Raw genomic sequence first — 26,029 nt, 5'->3', positions numbered from 1 at the left:
TTGAGGGTTTACTGGAGAAAAGAATCTCATGGAGCCAGGCGCCAGTGGCTCACACCTATAATCCTAGCTGCTCTGCAGGCTGAGATCTGAGGACTGAGATTCAAAGCCAGCCTGGGAAGAAACATCCATGAGACTTATCACCAATTAACCACCAGAAAACCAAAGTGGCACTCTGGCTCAGGTGGTAGGGCACTAGCCTTGATCTGAAGAGCTCAAAGACAGCGCCCAGGCCCAGAGTTCAAGCCCCATGACCACCACCACCACCAACAACAACAAAAGAATCTCATGAATTTAGGGCTGGGAATATGGATTAGGGGTAGAGTGCTTGCTTAACATGCATGAAGCCCTGGGTTCGATTCCTCAGCACCACATAAACAGAAAAAGCCAGAAGTGGTGCTGTGGCTCAAGTGGTAGAGTGCTAGCCTCAAGCAAAAGAAGCTCAGCAACAATGCCCAGGCCCTGAGTACAAAAAAAAAAAGAAAGGAAAGAAAGAAGGGAGGAAGGGAGGAAGAAAGGAAGGAAGGAAGAAAGAAAGAAAGAAAGAAAAGAAAAGAATGGACTTTCCTGCCCAGGCTGGCTTTAAATCGCAATCCTCAGATCTCAGCCTCCTCAGTAGCTATGATTACAGGCGTGAGCTACAGGTGCTTGGTAAAAATGGTTTCAACTTAACACAGACTGAATATACAAAACCTGTGAAGTCCACCAAGGAACAAATACTGTCTGTACAATCATGGGTTGTGTAACAACACTTTGAATAAAGATGGATCACATGTATGATGGTGCCCAGGGACCACGTGGCTTTCTTAGTGATGATCACACAATGACAAAATCACGTAATGATGCAGAAAGTATATTTACAAGGAGAATGGGGAAACTGAAGCTCTGACTGTATATTTGATCACACAATGGCCATATTGTTCTTAAGAAATATGTTAAAGGCCGGGCGCTGGTGGCTCACCCCTGTAATCCTAGCTACTCAGGAGGCTGAGATCTAAGGATCGTGGTTCAAAGCCAGCCCGGGCAGGAGAGACCGTGAGACTCCTATCTCCAATAAACCAGCAGAAAACTGGAAGTGGCACTGTAGCTCAAGTGGTAGAGCGCTCGCCTTGAACTGAAGAGCTGAGGGACAGCGCCCAGGCCCAGAGTTCAAGACCGACAAAAAAATAAAAACAAAAACAAAAAGAAATATGTTAAAGGTATTACAGCCAGGAGCTGATGTCTCACACTTATAATCCTAATTACTCAGGAGCCTGAGATCTGAGGAGCACAGTTTAAAGCCAGCCTGGAAAGGAAAAGTCTGTAGAATCTTATCTCTAATTAACCACCAAAAAGTGGAAAATGGAGCTGTGGTTCAAGTGATAGAGTGCTACCCTTGAGCAAAAAAAGCTAATGGACAGCACCCAGGCCTTGAGTTCAAGCCCTAGTGCTGGCAAAAAGAAAAAAAAAAGAAAAACAAACAAAAAGAACGGCATATATTAGAATAATACTACAGTATTACTGCCAAGAAAGAGCTATTTATCTTGAAGTAGCTGTTACATTTGGAAGTACTCTGTAACTCCACAAATAAGCACAATTTTATACCAACAGAAAAAAAAAAGATTCACTGCAAACAGACATTAAAAACAAGAAGTACATTTTAGGTTCTTAAAGGGGGTGTTTGTGTGACCTCCAAACTCACAAACCTCCAGGATGAGGGCAGTTTTCTTGTGGCTTGGTTGTTTGTTTGTTTTTTGATATTTCAATAACAAACTTGCGCCTCCAAAAGGAGGGGTACAGAAATCAAAGGCAGCATTGTATGCCAGCCTTCCCTTTGGTCATTATACAAACTAGTTCCCAGCAAGCTGTAGCTCAAAGAAAAAGATCCAAGTTCTGTTTAAAAATCAGGACTAAAGAGCTTACTCAGCACTCGGCTCACATTATGTTCCTTGTATTCACCACTTAAAAGCAGCTTGTATGCAGTGGCCCTAGGCCTCTGGGGCATAGTCTCAGAATAGAGCAAGCACCTCCCAGACTGTAGTTATGATAAACTGCTTCCTTGGAGCTAGATCTAAAATACAACTGGACATGATAATTTACACATTCACACAGAAACTAAAGGAGGATACTCTTAGGGAAGCAACTCAAAGGCATAAGCCCTCTGAATATTAAAAATACTATTTATCTAAACAAATTCCAGGAAATAGAAACATAAGGGTTTTTTTGTTATTGTTGATGCTCATGTTGGTGCTGTTGTTTGTTTTTTATTTTTATTTATTTATTTTTTTTTTAGTGGGGGCAAGAGAGGAATTACAGAGATGAAAGTCAGTATGCACTATGTAGAAAATGTACTACACAAATTGTAGGCTGGGACAGAGGGGAAAGTGAAGGAAAGGGTGATATTGTCCAAAAAGAATTGTACTCATAAGCTGGGCACTGGTGGCTCATGCCTGTAATCCTAGCTAGCTACTCAAGAGGCTGAGATCTGAGGATTGAGGTTCAAAGTCAGCCTAGGCATGAGAGCCCTTGGGATTCTTTTTTTTTTTTTTTTTGGGTCCGGTCGTGGGGCCTGAACTCTGGGCCTGGGCGCTGTCCCTCAGCTCTTTAGCTCAAGGTTGGTGCTCTACCACTTGAGCCACAGTGCCACTTCCATTTTTTTTCTTATGTGGTGCTGAGAAATAGAACCCAGGGCCTCACGCATGCAAAGCAGGCGCTCTACCACTGAGCTACCTTCCCAGCCCCTTGAGATTCTTATCTCCAATTAACTGCCCCCAAACTGGAAGTAGAGCTGTGGCTCAAAGTGATAGAGCATTAGCCTTAAGCAAAAAAGCTCAGGGACAGTGCCCAGGCCTTGAGTTCAAGCCCCACAACCAACAAAAGCAACAGCAAAAAAAGAAGAATTGTACTCATTGCCTGATTTATGAAAATGATAATCCCTCTGTATGTATGTAGTATGTAAGTATGTATGTATGTGGATATGGATGCAAAAGCCAAGTCCTTAGATAAAATTGAGACCTGGAGAAGAATATTACCAAAGTGCAACTTCTTCCCATTAGGTAGGGAGAAGAGAATAAAACTGCTGAAGCCAAGCAGTGGTGGTTCATGCCTATCATTCTACCTACTCAGGAGGGTTAGAGATGAGACTCAAGGTTCCAAACCAGCCCAGGCAGAGTTGACAGCCTTGAGCAAAAATACTAAGCAAGGACTCAAGGCCCTGAGTTCAATCCCTAGTACCAGTACAAAACCAAAAATCCTGGCTGTCTCTGCTTTGTAGTCTTAAGGAAACAGGAAGGTTTTTTTTTTTCTTTGTTTGTTTGTTGTGCCTGTCCTGGGGCTTGAACTCAGGGCATGGACACTACCCCTGAGCTTTTTTGCTCAAGGTTAGACCACTACCTACCATTTGAGCCACAGCTCCAATGCCAGTTTCCAGCTGTTTTGGGGTTTATTGGAGATAAGCCAGCTCAGGCTAGTTTCAAACCATGATCCTCCAATCTCAGCCTCTTGAGTAGCTAGGATTACAGATGTGAACCACTCATGCAATGATTTGGGGTTGTGTTTTTACACCTAGAAGAATGAGGTTGGCTGGCACAAGGTGACTATTTGGAAGAATGTTCCTGCAATTTCTCCCATCCATGACAGACAAATAAAGAGCATCGGGCTGGGAAGGTGGCTCAGTGGTAGAGTGCTTGCCTTGCATGCATGAGGCCCTGGGTTCGATTCTTCAGCACCACATAAGCAGAAAAAGCCGGAAGTGGCTCTGTGGCTCAAGTGGTAGAGTGCTAGCCTTGAGCTCCAGGACAGCACCCAGGCTCAGAGTTGAGGCCGCACGACCGATCAACATATCAAAAACAATAAAAAAAAATAAAGAGCATCAAGGGATGCCTGATATATCAACACACACGATGGAAGTCAGGATCATGGAACTGTATCTACCTTTGGAGTAGATTCGGTAGAGAAGAGAGTTTGGAGCAGAGATGGCAGAAGAAACATCCTAATGCAAAAAAACAAAACAAAACAAAAATACCCTCTTTGCACAAAATTATCTAACTCCTTGACAGGTGCTTGGACAGAGAAGCCATTTAGTCCTTGAAATAAGAGTTCCTGGAGAGAGGGCTTACAGCGCACCTATGACCGAAGCAGGGAAGACAAGATCGCCCCTCCCCCGGCCCTGTCCCTTCCCAGGGGATGGAAAATGGCACTGGAGTCGCTGACGCCATCCCTTCCCGCCTCTGGCTTGCAGAGCGCATGCGGCCTCTCTGCTCACTTCCTTTTCAGGAGGGAGCAAGAATAAAGCTACGCCCCGGCCCCGGCCCGCGTCACAGGAACTTCAGCACCCGCGGGGTGGACAGCGCTCGCCTGCACCTTGCAGATCCGCCAGCCCTGGCATCTGCTTAAACCTGCAGGGCAGAGCCTACAGGCCGCCCCAGATCTTTGCAATTCATTCTCCCTCCCTCCAACCCAATCCTCTTGGCCCTTCTTGTTTTGTTTTGTTGGTTGGGTTGTGGTTGGTTGGTTTGTTGTTGTTGTTTTTTCCCCTACCCCACGGTCCCCTTTTCATTCATCACAAAAGCTACAGCTCCCCAGAGCCTTGGCGCCAAGCTCTTTGCTGAAGCCCAGTGTGAAAGAATGGGGTTCCTGTGGACTGGCACTTGCATTTTGGTGTTGATATTCCACGGTAGCCCAATTCAAGCTTTCCCTAAACCTGGAGGCAATCAAGGTAAGGTGGAAACTTTTCTTCTTCCCCTCTCCTTTTTAAAATTTTATTTAATTTAATTAATTTATTTATTTTGCCAGGAACAGGGAAATGTTTCGCATGAGCTGTGAGCTGTAAATCACCCTGCCTTGTTCTCGGCTTAGATCCTATCTTTGTGTAGTGACCAAAAGTCAGCTTGAATTCAGAGACAGGGATTTTTTTTTCTCCCCTTGGCTTTTTTAATGACAGAGTAACATGGGCTCTTTTTGTTGTTTTTCTTCTAAGATCTTATTTTGGAAGGGAGATCGAGGTGCCTCTTCCTCTTAAAGTGGCCTGGGATTTCTTTCTTTCCAAAGGGTTTTACAACCTTTCTCAGATATTCTATTTATACTACAGCATCTGATGACAGAGCTTGTAGTGTGCCAATAATGCTAACCCAAGTTATGCTATTCCTAGTGGAGGAAAGCTGATAAATCAAGCGTGAAGATGCTATGTTTAATTTCTGGCTAGAACACAAAAAAGGTGATTTTGTTAACTCCTGAAGCACACCAAGAGAAACATAAGGCAAAGCTGATCTCCATCTCCACTGTATACTACTAACAATCTTTTATATCTAGTTTGTTTCATAGGCATTCAGAATTATTTCTCCTAATATTTATTTTAAATTGTTTTGGAACATTTAAATATATATTTTCCAGTGAATAATTATATTTATATTTGCATTTATTGATCCTAGACCAATCTCTACATAATAGAGAACTGAGTGCAGAAAGGCCTTTGAATGAACAGGTAAGTCTGAATTAAAATGTTAATAACCCATATCATTAATGTAATTGTAATTCTTTCATTAATATAATTGTCTTGTGACATTTTAGCCATTTCAAATTTACAAACTTCAGAGGAATTAATAACAAATGAATAAAAATGAGAACGGGAAAATAAGTGCTGGTCATTTCTACGCCTAACAATCTGCACATTGAGTTTTGCATAATGTGTAGTGTTGACTATATAAATAACTCAGTAAGTTCAACATCATATCTATCCTGATTACTTAGTTTGCCAAAGGTTTGTTTGTTACCAATATGATAGCAGAAAGGAATTATGTTATAACACATCAGCCCTCTTTAAATCTCATTTAATTCTTATAACAATGCCTTTGGATGAGCATTATTAAATACATTGTATGAACAGGAGAACTACATCCAATGGAGATTAAACCATTTGGCTCTAATACTTGGTAAGTCATGAAGCAATGATTTAAAGCTGGGATCTATGTTCTTTTTACAGATTGCTGAAGCTGAAGCAGATAAGATTAAAAAAACATCCCCTCCAGGTAAAAAAGAATCTGACTGATACTAAAATATGTAATGTAAACTGTGAGTACATTAACTAAAATGGTTGTGTTGGGTTTGGGGCTTTTTTTTTTTTAAACAGAAAACAAAGTAGGTGAAAGCAATTATTCTTTTGCTGATAACTTGAATCTGCTAAAGGCAATAACAGAAAAAGAAAAACCTGAGAAAGACAGACAATCCATAAGAAGCTCTCCACTGGCTAATAAACTGACTGTGGAAGATGTTGATTCAACCAAGAATCGAAAACTGGTTGATGACTATGATTCCACCAAGAGTGGATTGGAGCAAAAATTTCAAGGTAATTAAAAAAAGAACTTTTTTACTATTTATTTTCTCTAATTTGAAGTTTCTCATTCAGGTTAATTTTTTAAAGACTTCTCTTTAAAAAGTATACATCTCAAACTTGGCCAAGGTCACTCATACTAGTAATCCTAGCTACTCAAGAGGCGGCTGAGAGCTGAGGATCACTGTTGTTTATATGCATAAACGTACGCTGAATGTCTCTCTCCAAAACTAAACTGAGAATTAAACAAGAACAGAGAAACTACAGTTCCAGTGAATGCTCATGAATTCAATGAATGACTTTATGAATTAAATGAATAAACAAATGAAAGAACATGAGGGAACAAGTGAATTGCTGTCGCCAGGCATTGAGGAAGAGAGTGTTTTCCATTCTGCAGACCAGTGCTTAGGACAGAGCGCAGGCTTTCTTCTATGCCTGATTTTGTTCCATGGCAACAAGAGAATTACACTAATTATCTCTGCTGGAAAATAGCTGCCAATTAAATTGGATTTTCATTGAACGTCACAGCGAGAGGAGAGTTCAGAAATGTACAAGTTTGGAGTGGAGATGATGGCTTAGATTTTGTCGCATATTAATCTATGCTACTCAGGAAAATAAAATTTAAAGCTTGAATTCTGCTTTTTAACCTAAGATTTGGACTAAAAATAGACAGTGGGATAACTGAATTAAAACAAATTTAATCGCTTTGAACAGACCATGTGATTTAATTAAAGTAAAAAATATATATATCAGGGCTGGGTATGTGGCTTAGCAGTAGAGTGCTTGCCTAGCATGCACAAAGACCTGGGTTGGATTCCTCAGCATCACATAAACAGAGAAAGCTGGATGTGGTGCTGTGGCTCAAGTGGTAAAGTGCTAACCTTGAGCAAAAAGAAGCATTAGGGACAGTACTCAGACCCTTAGTTCAAGCCCCAGGACTGGCAAAAATTATACATATATATTATATATATTAATATATTATATATGTATATGTATATATATATATATACATATATATATGTCAAACAGGAACCAGACACCAGTGGCTCACACCTGTAATCCTAGCTACTCAGGAGGCTGAGATTTGATGAGTGTGGTTGGAAGCGAGCCCAGCAGAAAATTCCCTCTGAGACTCTTATCTCCAATTAACTACCAGAAAACCAGAAGTAGTACTCTGGCACAAAAGTGGTAGAGTACTAGCGTTGAGTAAAAGAGCTCAGGGACAATGCCTGGGCCTTGAGTTTATGCCCCATGACCAACAAAAAAACTTTAAGTAATAATATCAAACAGTTTAGGAACTGAAGATGTAGCTTAGTGATACAGCAGTTGCCTAGCATGCATAAGGGCCTTGGGTTCCAGCCCCAGTACCATTATACATACACACACACACACATACACACAGAATCTATTGTTTGTTCAATTGGATTGATCACTAACACACATTTTTTGGGGGGCGGGGGAGAGTCCGGTCGTAGGGCCTGAATTCTGGGCCTGGGCGCTGTCCCTCAGCTCTTCAGCTCAAGGCTAGCGCTCTACCACTTGAGCCACAGTGCCACTTCTGGCTTTTTTCTTTTTGCTTATGTGGTGCTGAGGAATCGAATCCAGGGCCTCATGCATGCAAGGCAAGCCCTCTACCACTGAGCCACCTTCCCAGCCCCAATAACACACATTTTTAAAAACAAAGATACAAATTTGCATGTGATTTTAGCACTATCTGGAGCAACTAAGGTTTTTAATTGTCCAACACTTTATTATCACCTCAAGTAGGTTTAGAACTATCAAGAGTTAGTCTTGCCCGGTGCAGGTGGCTCACGCTTGTAATCCCTAACTACTCAGGACACTGAGATTTGAGGATCACAGTTTAAAGCCAACCCAGGCAGGAAACTCTGTGAGACTCTTATCTCCAATAAATCACTAGAAAACCAGAAATGGCGCTGTGGCTCAAGCGGTAGAGCGCTCACCTTGAGCTAAAGAGCACAGGGACAGCGCCCAGGCCCAGACTTCAAGCCCCATGACCAAAAAAAAAAAAAAAAGAGTTCTTTAATTTAGCTGAAGGAGGGTTTTGTGTGTGTGTGTGTGTGTGTGTGTGTGTGTGTGTGTGTGTGCCAGTCATGGGGCTTGAACTCAGCACCTGGGAGCTCTCTTTTAACTTTTTCCTCTCAAAGCTGACACTCTATACGTGAGCCACAGCTCTACTTCCTGATTTTTGGTGGCTAATTGGGGATAAGAGGCTCTCAGAATTGTCCTCCTGGGCTGGCTTCAAACTGAGACCCTCAGATCTCAGTCTCCCGAGTATCTAAGATTACAGATATGAACCACTGGTGCCTGGCATTCAATTAATATATTAAAAAATGTTATTCCACACTCACAAGTTTAAAGTTCTTTGAAGAATGAATTATCATACTATAATGCCTTATATAAAGCCATCCTGACATAGATTCTGTTAGAATTAAATACTGGGTGGGCGTTGGTGGCTCACACCTGTAATCCTAGCTAGTCAGTAGGCTGAGATCTGAGGATCACAGTTCAAAACCAACCTTAGCAAAAAAGCCCAGGAGACTCTTATCTCCAATTAATTACAGAAAAAGTCAAAAGTGGTGCTGTGACTCAAAGTGGTAGAGTATTAGCCTTGAGGGAAAAAAGGCTCAGGGACAGTGCCCGGGCCCTGACTTTAAGCCCCATGGCCAACTAAAAACAAAATAAATTTAAAAAGTACTTAATCCAGTTAAGTCATCAAACTCTTAGTTCACACATGATGATTCCAGGTATGTGGTAGGCTCCTCCACCCCTAGCCCAAACATTTTCCTGCAAAGGAAGAGCATATGGGGATAGTACCAATCTGTAATTAATGTAGACATACATCATCAAAATATGCAATGCATAGAAAAATGCTTTGAATAATATGACATCCTATATGCACACAGCATACTATGAAAAAAGTATAGCATTGTTTGTATTACTAGTGACAAATAAATTGATTTTTTTTTTGAAAGAGGGTTTTTCTGGCTTTGGAGATAAAAGAGTCTCATGGACGTTCTTGCCTGGGTCAGCTTTGAACTGTGATCCTCAGATCTCAGCCTCCTGACTAGCTAGGAGGTATGAGCCACCATTTCCTGGCTCCTAATTTTATTTTAAACCAAGAGTTTCTTCTCTTTTCTTTTCTTTTTGCCGGTCATAGGGCTTGAACTCTGGGCCTGGGCGCTGTCCCTGAGCTCTTCAGCTCAAGGTGAGCACTCTACCTCTTGAGCCACAGTGCCACTTCCGGTTTTTTAGTGGTTTATTGGAGATCATTCCAGTTTTTTAGTAGTTTATTGGAGATCAGAGCCTCACGGACTTTTCTGCCCGGGCTGGCTTTCAACTCCGAACACCACTATAACATACTTCAAACATGTCTGAATATAGAAAAGCAAAGTATAGATGGTAACTAGAATATGACCTATGTAATGAGTCTATGATCACTGTGCTATGAAATCATGGTTATTGTGTGTAGATGATCCTGATGGTCTTCATCAACTGGATGGGACTCCTCTGACGGCTGAAGACATTGTCCATAAAATTGCCAGCAGGATTTACGAGGAGAATGACAGAGGAGTATTTGACAAGATTGTTTCCAAGCTTCTGAACCTTGGCCTGGTAAATTGGATGCATGAGAGGAAACCAAATTCTTTGCTCCATTTGGAGCAAGAAACCAAGTCATGTGATTCAAGTAGCTAAGTGTTTACAATTCATCATCTGTTTTGTTTTGAGCACCCTAGGGTTCCCTTGGGGAGTTTATAGAGTCTATCAGAAGAACCAGATAACTTCACACACACACACACATACACACACACACACACTACAAGCCATACTTATGTGTCATAAAAGCAGAATTGATTGCTGGAGAATGGTTTGTCTCCATTTGGAGGTTAGGAAAGGGGCCTCAGAAGAAGACATGTTGGAATGATCTTAGAAGAGCTGGGAGAACATAATCATAAGAGCTAAGGAGGATGGAGGAGGAAAGAGAAATCATCTGAGCAAGGGCAGACATCATGTGTTCGAGAAACCCGAAGCCATTTCATTTTCCAAGCTTATGTTAGCTCCTCAGCTATGACACAGCCCTGGAGGTTTTAGTAAGGTGCTAACTTCTCAGCTACCCACTATGGCCTGCAGATAAAGGGGATCAACTCTACAGGGTATTTCTAAAACATGCCTATGGTTCTCAACATGGTGGAACTGACATCTTGCCATGGCTGACCCAAAGTCACTTCTTCCCAGGGTACTGAGCAATTACTTTAATACCAGTATGTAGTAGACGTAGCAGGAAGGATCATCCAGAAAGAGCACTCCAGAATCTTCGTAAAAATATGTGTTCAGGAGCTAGGCACCAGTGGCTCACCTAATAATCCTAGCAACTCAAGAGGCTGAGATCTGAGAATCATACTGTAAAGCCAGCCCCAGCAGGAAAGTCCCTGAGTCTCTTCTCTCTAATTAACCAACAAAAAGCCAGAAGTAGAGCTGTGGCTCAAGTGGTACAGTGCCAGCCTTGAGTAAAAAAGGCTAAGGGACAGCATCTAAGCTTTGAGTTCAAGCTCCAGTACTTGGACAAGAAAAAAAAAATATGTGGTACTACAGCACCACTTCCGGTTTTCTGAGTGGTTAATTGGAGATAAGAGTCTCACAGAGTTTCCTGCCCGGGCTGGCTTTGAACTGTGATCCTGAGATCTCAGTCTCCTGAGTAGCTAGGATTACAGTTGTGAGCCACCGGAGCCCTGCTTAGTATAGAGTTTTTAAATCACAAGAATGAACATACTGACTACTTAGGCTTTGCTTCTTTCCAACAGATCACTGAAAGCCAGGCCCACACGCTGGAAGATGAAGTTGCAGAGGCATTACAACAGTTAATTTCAAAGGAAGCCACAAATTATGAGGAGGAGCTCAATAAATCCACAAGCAGGACTGAGAACCAGGCTGGAAAAATACCAGAGAAAGTGGTATGTACATGTGTGTGGTATGTGAGTCTATGAATCTGTTTGGGTGTGTACATAATTACTATCTTACTTAAGGAAATTTGGAGGCCTGGCACTGTGGCTTAAATGTAGAACTCTTGGCTAGTAATCACAAGACCCTGAGTTTGAACCCCAGTACCACAAAAAATGAAAGGGAAGAAAGTAAGAAAGAGAGAGAATGAGAAAAGGAAACTTGGAATAAGCAGCACTTTTAGCCCACTTAAAATGTATATTCATAAGATACTATTAAGATCAAAGATATAAATGATCTCTGCTTAGAAAAATAAGAGATTAAAAATAATTTAGAGATGACATACTCATATAGTAAAGGTTTTTTTAAAAAATCTTATTCCACACTATAAAAATAACACATAAGGGACTGGGAAGTTGGCTCAGTGGTAGAGTGCTTGCCTAGCATGCATGAAGCCCTGGGTTTGATTCCTCAGTACCACATAAGCAGAAAAAAGCCAGCAGTGGCACTGTGGCTCAAGTGGTATAGTGCTAGCTTTGAGCAAAAGAAGCTCAAGGATAGTGCCCAGGCCCTGAGTTCAAGCCCCAGGACTGGCAAAATAATAATAATAACAATAATAATAATATGGAAATAACAACATCACATAATAACAATTATTTTCATAGTATCAATAGTATCAGTATGCTAGACCCAACATCACATAGTTTTTCTGGTATTCTGTTTGATTGCTAGAGATCTCATCATCTGCCCCAACACACACACACACACACACACACACACATTCATACGCATGCATACATACACACTCTTGCCAAAAAAAACCCAAAAAACAAAAAACCATGTAGATCCTCTGCAGGAGTGACTGCCATGGCTGCTGTGTTCTGCCTTGAGCTGCCTTTCAATTCAGTTAGTGCTCTTCCACCTGCCCCTACCCTTTTGCATTGGTCCTGAAGCCTGTCTGTCATCTCCCATTTACCCTTGTCATTCATCCTTTCTTCTCTTAGATGGACTCCTCACTTCTTCATTTTTCCCCCTTAGTATCAACCAAGCTCTGAAATTCTCTCCCCTGCCCCTTGTCTTGAATTCTCTTTAATATTCCTGATGGCACCAGGCACCGTTGTCTCACGCCCGTAATCCTAGCTACTTAGAAGGCTGAGAGTTGAGGATCATGTCATGGACTTTAGGAGGGGTCTCACCTTTCACTGAGTCCCAGTGACCTTAGTCATTAGGGTTAGGTACACACAAGCTCAGGAAAAATCCTTCCAACACATGCAAAGGAGGAAGCTTTCTTGTCTTTCAAGTACACAAGTGAAACATTAATTCTAACCAAATGCTTACTATTTTTTTAATTTTGAGCACTGGTACTGGGGCTTGAACTCAGGGTCTGGGTACTGTCTCTAAGCTTTTTTGCTCAAGGCTAGAGTGGTAGAGTTACCACTTGACCACACCTCCACTTCCAGCTTTTTGGTGGATCATTAGAGATCAGAGTCGCCCAGACTTTCCTTCCTGGGCTGACTTTGAATCTGGATCCTCAGATCTCAGCCTCCTGAGTAGCTAGGATTATAAGAATGAGCCACCAAGCCGGGCGCCAGTGGCTCATGCTTTTAATCCTAGCTATTCAGGAAACTGAGGTCTGAGAATCACAGTTCAAAGCCAGCTTGAGCAGGAAACTCTGTGAGACTCTTATCTCCAGTAAACCACTAGAAAACCGGAAGTGGTGCTGTGGCTCAAGTGGTAGAGTACTGCCTTGAGCTGAAGGGGGGGGAACAGGGAAAGCGCCCAGGTCCAGAGTTCAAGCCCCACAACTGACAAACAAACAAACAAAACAAGAATGAGCCACCAGCACGCAGCTCCACATGCTTACTTTTGTATTATTATTATTATTATTGATTTCTTTCATGGCTGGAGACTCCTCCGATGGCAGCGATTCAAGATGGCTTCAGTAATGGAGATGATGATGAAACGGTATCAAATGCCTTGACCTTGACGAATGGCCTGGAAAGGAGAACTAAAACCTACAGTGAGGACAGCTTTGAGGAACTCCAGTATTTCCCAAACTTCTATGCTCTTCTGAAAAGCATCGATTCAGGTAACCTCTGGGTTTTTTTCCCTTACCATGTGGACTAGAAATAGTGCTTCTAGGAAATTGTGTGGGGTGTCATCTTCCTGTTTTCAGGTTCCAAATATACTCCTCAGTGACATATATGAGGGAACTTGCGGGGGAAAATCGCATCATTTTTCTTTTCAAAAAACCTGGATTACCTCGGCCCTGGTGGCTCAGGCCCTCAAGATACTCAGCACAGACATGGCCAGTTTCGGCTTTCTAAATGAGTCAGAATAGACCCTCGCTGAAGAGAAGCCAGAAAGTCCAAACCACTCTGGGAAATTATTTGGTTTTGCTTTTGTTTTAAACCAAGACTTTGCCAGGTAGCCAGTGGCTCACACCTGTCATCCTAGCTACTCAGGAGGCTGAGATCTGAGGATCTTGGTTTGAAGCCAGCCCAGTCAGGAAAATCCATGAAATGCTCATCTCCCAATTAATCGCAAAAAAAAAAAGCTAGAAGTGGAGCTGTGGTTCATGTAGTAAAGCACTAGCAGTGAGCAATAAAGAGCTCAGGGACAGTGCTCAGGGCCAGTTCAAGCCCCAGTACCCCCCCACCCACAAAAATAACAAAAACAAAAAACAACACCTTCAAATGTCCTGATCTCCTCTCTTGCAGATACACTGCATTAGCTGGAGGATTTCAGTTCATGTTTTCTTTTAGTTAATCTGCAAAGGGACTAATAACACCCACTCTTTTATTGTTATTGTTAGGATATATGCCCTGCATTGTCTTAGATAGCACTTTCTCTCCCTTTTCAAAGACACAGCTCTAGATCCAACCTCATATACAGTTTTCTGTAATTATATATATATTTTTTTCTGGTCCTGGAGCTTGAACTCAGGGCCTGGGCAATGTCCTTGAGCCTCTCTGTGCTCAAGGCTAGCACTCTACCACTTGAACCACAGAGCCACTTCTGGCTTTTTCTGTGTATGTGGTACTGACGAATTGAACCCAGGGCTTATGCATGCTAGGCAAGCACTCTACCACTAAGCACATTCCCAGCCCCAGTTTTCTGTAATTATATTCTATGGCCTTCAGGAAGCGACCTGAGAGTCAGCTTTCATTCCTGTACATTGTCCTGTTGTCCTTCAATCCCAGACCGTGACCAGGTGGCTCCAACCCTCTGCTGGTATCTGCAGAGCTTGTAGATCTAGAGGGTCTGTTCTGAGTCACCTTGCCCCAGTGGATGGCAGACGCCCAGCTCAGAACCATTGCTGCTATGAGTCACTTCTCATCAGAGAAGAGCATCAGCATGATATCAAGTTCCTGGCTGTGACCTTCAACCAAGAAAATGGTGGCTGGAGTCATTTCTCAGTTATTTCTCAGGATCTCTTCTCCCACATTGCCTTCATCCCAGCCTGTGGGTGGGTAGGGGGGAGAGAGAATATTTAAAACACTATTGGGCTGGGCGCCAGTGGCTCAAGCCTGTAATCCTAGCTACTCAGGAGGCTGAGATCTGAGGATCACAGTTCAAAGCCAGCTTAGGCAGGAAAGTCTGTGAGACTATTTCCAATTAACCACCAGAAAACCGGAAGTTGCACTGTGGCTCAAGTGGTAGAGTGCTCCCTTTGAACTGAAGAGCTCAGGGACAGCACCCAGGCCCAGTGTTCAAGCCCCACGATTCAAAACAAAACAAAACAAAACAACCCACCTTATTAGATAGTATAGTCTTTGTTTTGAACTTGCTGTTTTCTTCACTTGATTCCTCATTGCCTTTGTTTTTCCAGAATTTTAATGACATCTACTGAGGTCTTTGTTAATACCTGTTCTTTTCACCCAAAGTCTGAACTAAATGAGAAATTAAAGGCAGGGAAAGAGCTGGGCCTGATGGCTCACACCTATAATCCCAGCTACTCACCGGGCTGAGATCTGAGGATCAGGGTTTGAAGCCAACCTGAGCAGGAAAATCCTTGAGATTCTTATCTCCAATTAACCACCAGAAAACAGGAAATAGAGCTGTGGCTCAAAGTGGTAGAGCTCTCGCGTTGACTAGAAAAGGCTCAGCAACAGCACCTAGACCCTATGTTCAAGTTGCACAACTGCCAATAAGTAAATATATAAATACATAAATGCAGGGAGAGGAAGAAGGAAGGTGAGTTGCTAGACTTAGATCAGGTCCTTTGTCTCAGTGGTCTCAAAGAAGGAGCCCATGAACCCAGAGAGAGAAGTAAAATGACAAGGATTTACTGACAAGAAATAGAACTCTCACTAGACAGGAAGGGTCCCAAGGGAGAGTCACTGGTGGCCTGGGGTGGATTACAGGTTTGAACCAGCAGCACTTGGCCTATCTATCTATCTTATGTCTATTTATCTTCTATTATATGTCAATATATTTATCTAGCTTCTATCATCTATTTATCTAGCTGAAGATTTCATAATGAAATGCACAAATGCTATTTGGAAAAGGAATTGGCAAGAAGGTGGAATAAGTGAAAATAATCAAGGGAATGAACTTGTTCAAAATCTACTATACATAGCAATGAAACCACCACAATGAAACTCCCTTGTACTGGTCACATACGTTCATGAAAAAAACAAAATAACCCGGGTGCCGGTAACTCATGCCTGTAATCAAAGCAACTCAAGAGGCTGAGATCTGAGGATCATGGTTCAAAGCCAGCCTGGGCAGGAAAGTCCATGAGACTCTTATCTCCAATAAACCACTAGAAAACCACAAGTGGCTCTGTGGCTCAAGAGGTAGGGTGCTTGCCTTGAGCTGAAGAATGCAGGGACAGCGCCCAAGCCCAGAGTTCAAGCCCCATGACCGACAAAAACAAAAACAAAATAAAATAAAGAAATAGAGCTGGGTGTCCATGGCTGGCACCTGTAATTCTACTTATTCAGAAGGCTGAGATCTAGGATCATGGTTCAAAGCCAGCACAGGCAAGAAAAGTCCAGGAAACTCCTATCTCGAATAAATTACAAAAAAAAAAAAGCCAAAAATGGAGCTGTAGTTCAAGTGGTAGAGTGCTAAAGCTTAGGGGAAGCACCAGGCCCTGAGTTCAAGCCCCAGGACCAGCACAAAAACAAAAGCAAAAAAGAAGGGGGGAAAAAAGGAAGAATGGAGGAAGGGAGGGAGGAAAGGAGGGAGGGAGGGAAAAAAGGAAGGGAAGGAGGAAGGGAAAGAAGAAAGGAAGAAACGAGACTCTTTGGCACTAGTTTTCTTTATTTCATTTTTTTAATACAGAAAAAGAGGCAAAAGAAAAAGAAACACTGATCACCATCATGAAAACACTGATTGATTTTGTGAAGATGATGGTAAAGTATGGCACAGTATCACCAGAAGAAGGTGTTTCCTACCTTGGTAAGAATCCCATTTGCTCTATTTTTCCTAAGATGGTTTTCACTGAGAAGTAAACTAGTGATTTGATAACCATGACCCCACTAATTTGATGATTTAGGCCAAAACAGCCCAGATCACTGGGTAACCAGAAATTACCCTAGCTGGTAATACATTCAAGTCGAATTAACCAGAAGTTTTCAACTCTTTATGGATCCATCTTGAATTTAAAAGTTTCACCTTTATTATATGTAATCTTGCTAACATTTTCTAATCTCCACACAGACTCTGTGTGTGTGTGTGTGTGTGTGTGTGTGTGTGTGTGTGTGTGTGTGTGTGTGCGCCAATCCTACTGAAATGTCTCTACACATAAGTATGATTTTTTTTTGGGGGGGGGTCCGGTTGTGGAGCCTGAACTCTGGGCATGGGCGCTGTCCCTCAGCTCTTCAGCTCAAGGCTAGCACGCTACCACTTGAGCCATAGCACCACTTCCGGCTTTTTTTTTCCTGCTTATGTGGTGCTGAGGAATCAAACCCAGGGCCTCATGCATGCAAGGCAAGCGCTCTACCACTGAGTCACCTTCTCAGCCCCCACATAAGTATGATTTTTAACACTAATTTCCTATAGCCAGGTGTAGAGCTGGGGTGACATATGTTTATTGTCCCAACTACTCAAAAAGCAGAGACAGAAAGATAACTTCTGTCCAGGAGTCCAAAGCCAGCCCTGAACTGGCCCATCTCATTAAAAAAAAAAAAGTTTTTTTAAGACTTCATAAGTTGACACTAACTGAGGATCTGTACTGATTTTCTCTACATTTTACTACAATTTAAGTGAAGTTCCTGTTTTGCTTAACCCCACAGTTTGGCTTATGCAAAAAAAAAAAAAGAAAAGAAAAGAAAAAAGGAAATTATGACCTTGTATAACTGAGAGCAGACTGTTCAGAGGGTAAAGGATAGCCTGGCTTTGGGCTTGTGAAGTCGGCCAATAAGGTGAAGAATTAATCTGTCCTCAGATTCTGTGTGCTGATTCATTCCAGTCAGGCTGCTCCCTTGTGGGTACCAGTAATGGTATAACCACCAAATATCATCTCTACACAGATAGCAATTAGGACAGGACAAGTGCCTCTTTCTTCCAATGGTCCTAGTATAAAATCTTATTGGCTGAGGTTGAGTCACATGCTCTTCCTTAAACCAATCACTATAGCTCAGCATCAAGCTCCTCTTTGGTCCAAACCCAAGGCCATTGGGTTAACTTCAGGCTTGGCTTATTCAACTATAACTGGAGTCAAAGGAGGGAGAGGAGAAAGCAGGGTTCCCCAAAGAAGAAAACCAGATGCAGCCACCATGAGGAGGTGTTGTATAGGTGAAACCCACAGATGCCTACTCCAAGTCTGAGCAATGGACACATAAGTGAAGATCTTTTTACATGCCTCTCTGTCTTGAGAGTCTGTGATTCATAGGGATAAAATCTCAGTTGAAGCTTCTTGTCGGCAATGTTAATATTTTGGAATTGCTGATGTGATATTTCTGGGGAGGATTAGATATTTTTAGTAAAAAGCATGATATCATCTCTCAGGAAGTGAAATTATATTTTCTTCTCTTCCTCCCTGCAGAAAACTTGGATGAAACAATTGCTCTTCAGACCAGAAGCAAGCTAGAAAAAAACGCTACTGACAATAAAAGCAAGCTTTCCCCAGGTAGGATTTACTTCACTATTTATTCTAGTTTTTAGTAGAATAACTCTTGCGTGGTGAATATGAGCTTCAGGAAACATGAATGAAGGATTATAGGTTTCAACACAGGAATAAATAGAAGTAACCTTAGCTGTTTCTCAGCCAATTATAGCACAGAAATCTAACCAACCCAAAGCACTGAAAGTAATATAAGTTTCTTCTTCTTTTTTCTTTTTTTAGTGCCAATCCCATGGCTTGAATTCAGGGGCTGGACACTGTTCCTGAGCTTTTGTACTCAACGCTGGTCTGTCACTTGAGCCACAGCTCCATGTCTGGCTCTTTGCTGGTTAACTGGAGATTAAGAGTCTCATGGACCTTCCTGCCCAGACTAGCTTTAAACCATGATTCTTAGATCTCAGCCTCCTATGTAGCTAGGATTACAGATGTGAGCCACCAGCACCTGGCTAATATGTTTTTACCAGAGATTTTATGAGGTGGCTGGCAGAAAATGGCTACCTCACAAAACCAAGCAATCCATCTTAAATGTCATTGTTAGCTGGTGGGCGCCTGTAATTCTAACTACTCAGGAGGTTGAGACCTGGAAGGCCATGGTTTGAAGCCGGATTGGCAGAAACTCTGTGAGAGTCTATCTCCAATTAACCAGCAAAAAAAACTATGCTCCAGGTCTAGCTCAAGGGATATAGCAGCAGTCATTAGTAAGAAAGCAGAGCAAGCCCAAGACCCTGAGTTCAAGATGAATGCAGATAAGAAATACCCTTATAATAACAACATGTAATCTGATTACAGCACCATCAGAAAAGACTCACGAAGAAACAGATAGCACCAAGGAAGAAGCTGCAAAGATGGAGAAGGAATATGGGACCTTGAAGGATTCCACAAAAGATGAGAACTCAAGCCCAGGCAGAAAGACAGATGAACCAAAAGGTACAGAAGTGACAGATCTGGGTGGCCAATAAAACAGAAGAAACAAAAGCTTGGAACACATAAAAGTGACCCTAAAAGCGTGACTCACAGATAGGATGATCACAATCCAGGCCAACTGGGCATAAAGAAAGACCCTAGCAACCAGGTGCCAGGGACTCACACCCATAATCCTAGCTACTTAGGATGTCTGAGATCTGAGAATTGAAGTTTGAAGCCAGTCTGGGCAGGAAAATCCATGAGATTCTTCTCTCCAGTTAACCACAAAATAAAAGTAAGTAGAGGTGTGGCCCAAGTGATAGAGCACCAGCCTTGAGCAAAAAACTCAGGAACAGTGCCCAGGCCCAAATTCAAACCCCAGGACCAGTGAAAGAAAGAAAGCCAGAAACATAAGAAGGAAGGAAGGAAGGAAGGAAGGAAGGAAGAAAGGAAGGAAGGAAGGAAGGAAAGAATTTGTGAGTATAGCATCTTGTTTGACTATTTCTCCCTACATTTATAGCCAAAACCACTTATCTTTCATAATCTAAAACTTGATTGGGAATTCAGTGCCCTATTCTTCTATACTAAACTTTTAAAACAATGAAGCAATTAAGAGAGGAGTGTAGAGCCCTTTTGCCTAATAAGAGGTCCTGGGTTTGACCCCCAGCACTGCAAAATCAATCACTAAATAAACAATTTAAAGGCACTGAGAATATTCACAATTTTCAATCACCTCAAGAAGAAAAGAGCCCATTATAACTTTTCCAAACAGTTTTAATTTAATCTCTATGTTACCACTCTACTAATAGAGTAGTATCTTTTGTGTGTTCCCCACTTTTTTTTGCCTTTTTTTTATTTCAAGTAGTTCATGCAAAAGGGTTTCACTTCAATAAGTCAGATTATGAGTACTGTGAGTCTTGAAAAAAAATGCCAGCCCTTCCTTTGTTCTCCCCCCAAACATTGATTCCTAATTAGTACAATTATTTGAATGATTCAATGACCATTTCTAAAATTTAGGAATATACCCATAAAACAAAATTTATTCCAGCCCTATTAACTTGCTCCATATTTTTTTCAAGCAAATTACTCTCTAGAGACCAAAGGAAAGACTTTATTCCATTCTCTAAGTTCAGCAACTGTTGCCAGTTGGATGTTTACTTGTTCACTGTGGTGTGTGAGTCACTGCAAATCTTTTTTAAACAATCAGCCCAAGGATGAGGTCAGCATGCTAACACTTTTGAACTCACCACAATGTGGTCATTTGTCATATCGATGGCAAGATAATGTAATTAAAATAGCCAACTAATTTTCACTTAAATAGCTTATCAACCCTTATCATTTTTAGACTAGAGAAGTCAGCTTACGCAATTAATGATCTGATCATTGACTAATGATATATGTGGATGCTCTTGTTTAAGATAAATAAAAACAAGCATTCTTCTAGAAATATCCAAAAACAAATAGCATTTCTGGTCTTCCTGAGTGAGCCATTTTTTTAAATTGTTGGATTGATTTGTTTTGGTAACACCTGGGATTGAACCTTCCTCCTCCTCTTTTTTTTGTTCAGGGACTAGACTTGAACTCAGGACCCCATACTCTCCCTTGCCTTTTTTGTTTAAGGATGGTGCTTCACCCTTGAGTTACACCTCCACTTCCAGCTTTTTATTGGTGAATTGAAAAGTCTCATGTACTTTTGTACTTAGGCTGGCTTTGAAACTTTATCTTCCTAACTCAGCCTCCTGAGTAGCTAGAGTTACAGGTATGAACCACCAGTTCCCAGCTTCAACACAGGTATATTTACTGGGGAGTGGCAGGGAGGGAAGAAATATGAATTGCCTTTGGAGAAGTTACAATTCTTAACTACCGAATCCGTAAAAGAAAACCCAACAGGTAAAGTGATTCTCAAGATCTCACAGCCAGAGAGCTATGGAGCTGGGACTTGAACAGGGTCCCCTGACTCCCAATTCAGCGCTCCTCCAATATTCCTCATCTCACCTTCTAGACATGTCAAATGTGACCATAATAAAGACGTTCTTGAACCCAGTGGCTAGGTGGTTCTGGCCATATGTATGATGCCAATACTGATTGCTTTGCTGTCTGCACATGAAACTGTAATCGTGAAATCACAACATCATTTTTAAACATTATATCAAACTTAACTTTTGCCAGGACCCAGTGGCTCATGCCTGTCATCCTAGCTACTCAGGAGGCTGAGATCTGAGGCTCACGGTTCAAAGGCAAAAAAACCCCAATGAGTCCATCTCCAAAATTACCAGCAAAAAGTAAGGCTAGAAGTGTGGCTCAAGTGGTGAAGCACCAGCAATGAGCAGGCAAATGAATTCAAAGCCCCAAGTTAAAATACCAGTATGGGCCAAAAAAAAAAAGCCTCTATAAACATTTTTAGAAGATGTAACATCTTTAGCGTGTGCAGCATTAAGCATACTGATTGGTTTGGCAGGGATAGAAGGTCAAGACAGCAAGGCTGAGCTGGGACAAATGCATGCACAGAAAGGGAGATTTTTCTTAGGGTGTTGAAAAGTGGAGCAGTCAGGGCTGGGCGCCTCTCTGTCCTGGCCCTCTTCCCCGTCGGCCCCAGCATGTGCTCTAAGGATTAGACCCTATTACCTCAGCCATGAGCCATTTATATTTTCCGAAGGAAGCTGAAATCAATTGCAGAAAAATAGCAGAGCTTTCCCAAGCGACCCCATGGGCCTCCTGCACACAGCCCAAGTGAGAGTCACTTTCCAGCTCCCACAAGAAACAGTGGAATCAGAAACAGCCAGGGTGCAGCAGCACCCCGTGTCACCTGCCCCTGCGAGTGTCTAGTGTCCTCTGCCTGTCCAGCTGGCAGCGGCTTCCAGACTGTGGGGGAGAGGGGAGAAGAGAGGAGGGGAAAGAGGGGGGAGGGGAGAGGAAGGGAAGGGGAAGGGAGAAGAGGGAAGTAAGAGGCAGAGAGGGATGGGAGAGAGGGAGAGAAGGAAAGGGTGGGGAGGGAAGGAAGAGGAGAGGGAAGGAGAAAAAGAGAGGGAGAGGGGAGAGGAGAGAGGAAGAAAGGGAGAGGAGGGGAGAAGAGGGGATAGGAGGAGAAGAGAGGGAAGACAGACAGGGAGAGAAAAGGGGAGGGCCAAGAGGGGAGGAGAAGAGAGGCAGAGGCAAGGTAGGGGGCGGAGAGGGGGAAGACAGGGGAGGGAAGGTGAGAGGAGAGGGTTGGGGAGGGGAGGGAAGGAGAGAAAGGAGGAGAGAGGAGGAGAGGTAAAGGAAGAGAGAAAGGGAAAGAGAGGAGAGGGAAGGGAGAGAAAGGGGAAGGGAGGGAGGGACAGGAGGGAAGAGGAAAAAAGAGGAGAGGGAGTTGAGGAAAAGAGAGGAAAGAAAGAGAGGGGAGGAGAGAAGAGGGGAAGAATGGAGAGGAGACAGGAGAGGAGGCCAGAGAGAGGGAGAGAGAGAAAGAGAGGGGAGGGGAGGGAGGGAAGGAGAGGAGGAGAGGAGGGGGAGGGAAGGGGAAGAGAGGGAAAGGGAGGAAGGAGAGGAGAGGCCAGAACAGGAGGGAAAGACTAGGGAGGAGAGGGGAGGGGAATATAGTGGAGGGGAGGAGAGGGAGGGAAAGAGAGGGGGAAGGGAGAGAGGGAGAGGGGAGGGCAGAGAAGACAGGAGAGGACATTTGATGAGAGAGTTCTCTTGTCTTTTCCAGGGAAAACAGAAGCCTATTTGGAAGCCATAAGGAAAAATATCGAATGGCTGAAGAAGCACAACAAAAAAGGCAACAAAGAAGGTATGATTACTGTGGATTCCTTTCACCTAATTATTCCCCAGAGTAGCAGGACACACACACACACACACACACACACACACACACACACACACACCAGCTGCCTCTCAGAGCTTTCTGGGGGAAAAACAATCCATTTCTCTTATTACTCAGATTCAGCCTTTCAAGACAGTTTCTTTTACATTTTCTCATGAAAAATATCAAGTCAGTGTAAAAGATCAATGAAACATAGGCCCATCTTTAATAATAGCCAAAATGTGGCAATCTTATGTTTGCTACCTCTTCCCTTGGGATACTTGAATCCAAAATGTTACTGTTTTGTTTTTATTTCCTTCTTCCTTTTTGTTGGTCATGGGGCTTGAACTGAGGATCTGGACTCTGTCCCTGAGCTTTTTGTGATCAAAACTAGCACTCTACCACTTGAGCCACAGCACCACTTCCAGTTTTTGAGTGGTTAATTGGAGATCAGAGTCTCATGGGGACTTTTCTGCTTGGCCTGGCTTCCAACTGCCATCCATCCTCAGATCTCAGCTTCCTGAGAAGCTAGGATTACAGATGTGAGCCACTGGCATTGACTGGGCTTTTACTTTTATATGACTGGAAGCTTTGTGTTAACCTATGGTGCCATAAACACCTAGACCATTTTGCAATTTTGCCAGCAGGTGACAACAGCTATGATGTCACTGGATAATGGGAATTTTTCAGTTCTATTATACATAATCCTTTTTCTTTTTTTTAATGGTGCTGGGGCTTGAACTCAGGGCTTTGTCCTTTAGTTTTTGTGCTCAAGGCTAGCACTCTGCCACTTGAACCACAGCTCCACTTCTGGGTTTGTTTGATGTTGTTTTTGGTAGTTAGATATACATCTCATGGACAGGGCCTCAGGTGGTTTTGAACTGTGATCCTCAGATCTCAGCCTCCTGAGCAACTAGGATTACTGAAGTAGGGCTCAGAAATGCCCTTTCATATCCTCTGAGTCAGAAATCATCTTGTGAGCTATGCACAAAACAGATGCTCAGCTAATTCATGCTCTGCTTTGTGACCGAGAGGGAGAAGCTAAGGAAAAAAAACGGGCATTTATTCAGCCTCAGCCATGCTTTCCATGCAAAACTAAATCCTATCAAATGTTCACAGGAATACCCAGATGGTGTTCCAATTCTGGGTTCAGAACGGGAATTAATTAGAGAGTACTTTCCTCTCCAGTGCCAGCTTTGAGTGAAAAAGCTCAGAGACAGCACCCAGACCTTGAGTTCAAGCCTCAGGTCAGGCATGAAAAAAAAAAATTGACAGAACCAGCAAAGGATGACGTTGTTCAAAAAGGAATGTATCCTTTACTTGACTTATGTAACTGTAACCTCTCTATACATCACCTTTTGTGTGTGTGTGGGGGGGGGTGTCCAGTCGTGGGCCTGAACTCTGGGCCTGGGCGCTGTCCCTCAGCTCTTCAGCTCAAGGCTAGCGCTCTACCACTTGAGTCACAGCGCCACTTCCGGCTTTTTTGTTTGTTTTGTCGATCTATCACTTGAGCCATAGCACCACGTCCAGCTTTTTCTGCTTATGTGGTGCTGAGGAATCGAACCCAGGGCCTCACGCATGCAAGGCAAGCACTCTACCACTGAGCCACCTTCCCAGCCCTATACATCACCTTTACAATAACAAAATGTTAGCCAGGTGCTGGTAGCTCATGCCTATAAGTCTAGCTTCTCAGGAGGCTGAGATCTGAAGTTTGCAGTTCAAAGCCAGCCTGGGCAGGAAAGGCTGTAAGACTTTTATCTCTAGGTAACTACCAGAAAACTGGAAGTGGAGCTCTGACTCAAAGTGGTAGAGTGCTAGCCTAGAGCAAAAGAGCACAGGGAGAATGCACAGGCCCTGAGTTCAAGCCCTAATAAATACATAAATAAATATAATTAAAAGCAAAAAAGTGGTAGATTATCTGCCTACCAAGTGTTGAGGCCTTGAATTCAAATCTTAATACCTTCCTTAATACTTTTATTACCTTCAATTAACCAGTAAAAAGCCAGAAGTGGAGCTATAGCTCAAGTAGTAGAGCACCAGCCTTGAGTGAAAAAGGTAAGGGACAGTGCCTAGGCCCTGAGTTCAAGCCCGAAGACTGGCAAACACACACAATATAACAACAACAACAACAATAATAATCAGCAGCAAAAAGAAAAAAAATGCTAGGAATATGGCTCAAGTGATGTGTGTCTGTCTCACAAACAGGAGATCCTGAGTTCAAATCTCATTACCTCCCACAATCCTGTTATGACCAAAATGCTTTTTAATGCTCATCACTCTAATGAGATTGTTCCTTCCAGATCTTGGCTCATGATAGTCTAATAATACTCTTCCAGATTATGATCTTTCGAAAATGAGGGACTTCATCAACCAACAAGCAGATGCTTACGTGGAGAAAGGCATCCTTGATCGTGAAGAGGCCAATGCTATCAAGCGGATTTACAGCAGCCTGTAAAGGGGGAACAAAGATCCAGCAGTCTCTGGACTGTTCCAGAAAACATCATGTAGCTTCAAGCATTTCTAATTCTATGATTCAAGGGTTTTTTGTTTTTGTTTTGTTTTTGGATGCAAGGATTATTAGAATGTGTACTTATAGTAGCTAACCTTTTAGAAGTGGGTAAAACATAGCTTTCTTGCTTGCCTTAGACATGATCTGAGAAGTAAAGTTGTAGCAAGCTGAGATTTTGTTTTGTATGCAGAATTCTTATTTCAGCCTCAACTTTTAAGTGTGTGTGTATGTGTGTGTGTGTGTGTGTGTGTAGCTCTAGAGGAGCCTGTGAACTAAATAGAAAACTGAATCCTCTGTTCACTGTCTCACACACGCATGCACATTCCTGCAGAATTAAACGGGTTCTGTTTTTAAGTCATGGGTTCTGTTTTTTAGGCCAAATTCCCCTTGAAGAAAGTGTCTGATTATTGGAGAGATGCAATCAACTCACACTGTCTCAAGGCCTTGGTAGGTAGAGAGCCATTTGCTCTTTTCTGCTGATCTGTTTGCCTAGATCTTCCT

At 42.6% G+C, this 26,029-nt stretch overlaps 1 protein-coding gene across 2 annotated transcripts; it reads left to right on the top strand.

Moving 5' to 3' along the window:
- Positions 1–4,602: 4,602 nt before the first annotated feature.
- On the top strand, positions 4,603–25,474 carry Scg3 (secretogranin III). 2 transcript variants are annotated; one of them, XM_013010078.1, is made up of 12 exons: positions 4,603–4,693; positions 5,406–5,458; positions 5,957–6,002; positions 6,104–6,319; positions 9,795–9,937; positions 11,125–11,271; positions 13,169–13,349; positions 16,553–16,669; positions 18,258–18,326; positions 19,125–19,262; positions 22,927–23,007; positions 25,356–25,474. In XM_013010078.1, the coding sequence occupies exons 1-12, from the start codon at positions 4,603–4,605 to the stop codon at positions 25,472–25,474; spliced, it is 1,401 nt and encodes a 466-aa protein (XP_012865532.1). The 2 variants fall into 2 exon arrangements, with proteins under 2 accessions (XP_012865532.1, XP_012865531.1); XM_013010077.1 differs by having other exon boundaries at positions 18,258–18,341.
- Positions 25,475–26,029: the final 555 nt, after the last annotated feature.

This window comes from Dipodomys ordii, unplaced genomic scaffold (assembly GCF_000151885.1).
Source record: "Dipodomys ordii isolate 6190 unplaced genomic scaffold, Dord_2.0 Scaffold11, whole genome shotgun sequence".
NCBI classification, from domain to species: Eukaryota; Metazoa; Chordata; class Mammalia; order Rodentia; family Heteromyidae; genus Dipodomys; species Dipodomys ordii.
Note: the sequence above shows the minus strand (reverse complement) of the source record. Positions and strands in the feature narration are given on the sequence as shown.